Source organism: Brassica oleracea, chromosome C4, assembly GCF_000695525.1.
Source record: "Brassica oleracea var. oleracea cultivar TO1000 chromosome C4, BOL, whole genome shotgun sequence".
NCBI lineage: Eukaryota > Viridiplantae > Streptophyta > Magnoliopsida > Brassicales > Brassicaceae > Brassica > Brassica oleracea.
This window is the reverse complement of record NC_027751.1, coordinates 35688871-35693361: the sequence shown is the minus strand read 5'-3', so window position 1 is coordinate 35693361 and position 4491 is coordinate 35688871. Positions and strand designations below refer to the sequence as shown.

Genomic DNA, 4491 nt, shown 5'->3' with positions numbered 1-4491 from the left:
CATGCTTGTCCCTTGTAGTGGCATCTCCATTGTCTTGAGACCTTAACCAACCATGCATGCTTGTCTCTTGTAGTGGTATCTCCATTGTCTTGAGACCTTAACCAACCATCTTGTTTCTTATTGCTTCATCTTCACATTCTTGACGCCATGAGTCAAGACTTCTCAGTCGACATGAGACTGATGATCTTAGTGTAGCTCGCCATGGCCCATGAGAGTGAAGCTAAGATTGTACTTCAAATCTGTAATCGCTTGTTCCTTTTGTATTCATTAAGAGAGTCTTGGATTTAGATAGACTGACCCAAACAAAGTCTATCAATAGTCTAAGCAGAAATACCTATTCAAACAATGTATACAGATATGAAATAAGCGTTTTTGAAATCAAGATGAAGAAACGAAAACTCATGCCAAACGAAAAAGAGGATAACGATAACAGTGCTGTTCGTTTTATAAACGCCAGAACTGGCGGCAGCGTCTCAGAATTACAGTCATGGCCACAGCAGATGCGTCAAGTTCAACCCATCAAATACGACCCTGAAAATTTCAGGGGCAGCGGCAACTCCGTTTCCATGCCTCCGATTGTCCGTTGCGTCTACTTTTAATTAGAACACCAAAAAAATTGTTTCTGTGTTCTAACTGTATTTTTTTGACGCAGACGGAGAAAAGAACAGGGGTAATGTGAAGATGAGATCCAGTCCATCTGACACTCCTTTGATCTCAACTTGAGTTTTCTATGTGTAATATATTACCTTACTTTTAAGATTGGTCGGAATTGCTAAGGATTAATCATCACAATCCTTTCATTTAAAAAAATAAAAATCTAATTGTGATCTGATTACATAATGAATTACACCTTCAGTAAGTCAGTCAATAATTCATGATACTTGTAAACAATTTCATCTTATAAGAATTAATTAACATAAGGATGAGTGTCAACAATTCGCAACAGAATCGAAAGCTGTAACGTTTTCGAGTTTCTGTTTCTTGATCCTATTCCTAGGTCGTACGAATCTCCGGCACAACGGACACGAGTTTTTCCGACCAAGCCACTCGAAAAGACAGTTTTGATGAAACATATGCAAACAGTTAGGCATCTCAATGACGCTTTGTTGACTCTTGGACAAATCCTCGATGCAAATTGAACACAGAGTTTCTTTATTTCCGTTCAAATCCACTCTATGTTCTTCCACCAACCTCTGTAAAACTTCAAACGAAGCAGGAACATCAGACGGCACAACCAAACGCCTCTCTTTGATGAATTCAACTTCGACGTTCACGAAGACAGGCTCTCGGAGAGTTTTATCATTACTAAGTGAACGATTGATTTCATTAGCGATCTTTTCACCTATGTGTTGAGATTCATTAACTTGTTGGCCACGAAGGAGTTCAGAGATATGACTTGGCTTGAAGCCGTGTGGCTCCAAGCGGATGTAACGTGATCTTATATGTAAAATCACGTCTTCGGTAAAATCTTGAATCAGATTGTGTACACGGATAGAGAGAATGTTCATAGACTCCATGTTTAGCGCTAGATTCATCACCTTCGTTTCAACTTCAATTATATTAGTTTCTTCTATTTCCATGGCAATAGTAGAAGAAGATTCAAACGACAATAAACCCTAAATAATTCCGTATTAGAAAGATGATGATTTTTTTTTGGGTCTTAAGAGGGAGAGAGAGACTTTGAGATTGAAATCCTTGGGGGAACGAGTGAGCATGATATATATATAGAGAGAGCGATGTTGCAAAACTAGGTCTTAATTTCCTTATTTTTGCAAGGTTTTTTTAATTTCCTTTTTTGTAAAACTTGATCATTTATTGATCGTTATTTCCTTATTTCGTTTCTTTTTGTTAAAAGCCAAGTTGTTTCCTTTTTCATTTTAAATAACTGACCGTTAAATAGTTTGTTTTTGTACCTTTGGATTGGATTATTTATTGGAAACTCAATCCAAAAGAATAGGTTTGTTAAGGTTTAATTACACCTTCAGTAAGTCAGTCAATAACTGATGAAACGACTGGGGGTTGGTTATTAATTTCTGATATATATATAGGTGTTACACGAGACCAATGGTTCAATTCACTTATATTCACACCATTAAAATATTGACTCCATACCTGATAATATTCTCTCAGTCCATTCGATCACGGCCATGCGAGTTGGGCTTTGCCTCTGCTCGGGACCGTACGGCCCATCTTCTCTTTGGCCCGGTAAAAATATTAACCGAAATTGAGTCCAACAGTAACTACTCGATTGGGAGTTGCGCAGATAATTGCTGCCAAAAAACCTATACAATGGATACTGCACTACGTTCTGATGAGTATGATGAGGATTACAGAGAGGAACATGCTATTGAGCACCAAAGTCTCGCTATGGAAGAAAGAGTTATCCATCATTCCTCCAGAACAGAGGAAGCAAAATCGATCGACGGCAACTGCTCACCGATCGACCCTCATTCCACACCGACATCCTAGGTAAAACAAGAAGATGATACATATTATGGGTATCTAACGCCAGATGAATTTGGTATTTTCAGGGACCCATGAGGCCAAGACGAGCTATGGATGGATGTGTTCTAAAAAATATCGAGAGAAAATATTGCAGACATCCCTGAGATGGCCAATGGACCAGACAACCTCTTCCTTCAGCAACGTAGAGATCCAGAGTACCAGCATAGGGTTATAGACGAGCTGTTTGCTACGGCTTGTGGTTTAGAAATGCGTTATGAGTATCAGAAACGAACACGAGGTCGAAAATCGATCGACAGTCCAGTCCCACCATCGATCGACAATTGCCTAGAGTTCGGACGGAGAGCCTATGATCAGAACTGACAAAGCATATTTCATTGTGAAAAGAGAGATGAGTATGTTGTCTACAGAGATGATCATGGATATGCACGAGTTGTAGATGGTAGAGGCATCCATGTGTCAAAGGAGGACATCAGAGTCATTCTTGAAAGAGCTGCAATGCATGAGCGCTCTTATATATGTCTTCCAAAACATGCAGAGGGATACACTCAGTCCATGCCAGAGCCATGCACTTACAACAAAGAAGAGGTTGATGAGAGGGCACAAGGGAGCTACAGAGCTTTAAGGATGTCATAAGATGATTTCTACAAGAGGCTTGATGATCTCTACTACCCATTCGACAACAGTATCAGCTGGCTGACTACACGCACGGACGAGATGAAGCAGGACATAGCCACGATTCAGCAGCAACAAACGACCAGAGCACGAGCTTCGAAATCGATCGATGGTGACTCCCACAAATCGATCGATTCTCGTCTTGCATTATTCGAGGAAAGGCTACAGTCATTCGAAGATATTCTTGATAATGTTAATTTTTCTCAGGACATGATGAAAGAGGAAATCAATCAGGAATTGAAGGATATCTCAGAGTAGACGTATGCCAGACTCAGAATGCATCAGGGGAGCATTGGACATCTTGAGAGGAGGATGCATACAGTGGAAGGCACAATAGCAGTATTGAAGAATCACTGGACAAGAGCAGAAGAGGCCATAAGAAGCTTCATTGGTACATGGTTCCAGAAGGACAAAGAAGCAGTAGACACTTGCTTCCCAGCAAGTAGTCTTTCACCTCCATACTAGCCACACACTTCCAAATTCAAGCTAAATGACTATAACAAAGCGCTGAGTAGAATGCAACCCACTATTCGGTAATTTTATTTGGTTTTATTCTATAAGTTACTAATTTTTGTTTTTAATTTTGCAGGTCAAAAAAAGAAAGAAAAAAGAACCGAGTAGACGTGTGCCCAAATCGACCGATGAGACCATGTCGACATCGATCGACAGTACAACACCAGAAACGATCGATGGTACCATCATTCCATCGATCGATCCAAAGTTCGGTCAGGTATATCGATACAACTTGTTACATTGAGTCCTTATGATTTATGTTTTCACCATAACTCTGACTGGATTTACACTGGGGACAATGTAATTTAGGTCCCAGTGAAGGTTTACTGATATCAATTTACTTTGTGAGTCTTATTTAAATGCTTTCAAAAAAGTTTAATTGAGTCAAGAAGGGGACAAAAAAGTTTAATTGAGTCAAAAAAGTTTAATTGATATCATTTCCCCTTCCTCTTCTTGTGTATGTTCGCCTTTTTCGATATTGGTGTTTATCCTTTGAAACTTGACATTTATCTTCCGAACTTGACTGATACGAAGTCAATAAAAAGGTTCAACGTAATCGTATAGTTGAAGCGGCTAAGGTGTTAAGTTAACCGTTGCCGTATTATACGATTAATCTGAATGCACGCGAGAAAACTAGTCTTTGTGGTTTTTTTTTTTTAGTCTTAAAGTTTCAATGGTAACTCCAATCGAGACGAAACAAGAGACGTTTCGATCGAGATTTGAAGGAGAACACAAAGATGGAGCTAAGGGCGAGTTGGAGCAAGCGAAGGAGTTTAGACGAGTCTTACTTGTTTTCGTCGTAAAATCTCAACGGAAACTCCGGGGCTTCGAGCTACGTTT

General features: G+C 39.6%; 1 protein-coding gene across 1 annotated transcript; it reads right to left on the bottom strand.

Annotated features, from left to right (window-relative positions):
• Positions 1 to 929: 929 nt before the first annotated feature.
• Positions 930 to 1580, bottom strand: LOC106341641 (E3 ubiquitin-protein ligase At3g02290-like). The gene has a single exon (XM_013780353.1). It carries the CDS (start codon positions 1578 to 1580, stop codon positions 930 to 932), a length of 651 nt encoding a protein of 216 aa, XP_013635807.1.
• Positions 1581 to 4491: the final 2911 nt, after the last annotated feature.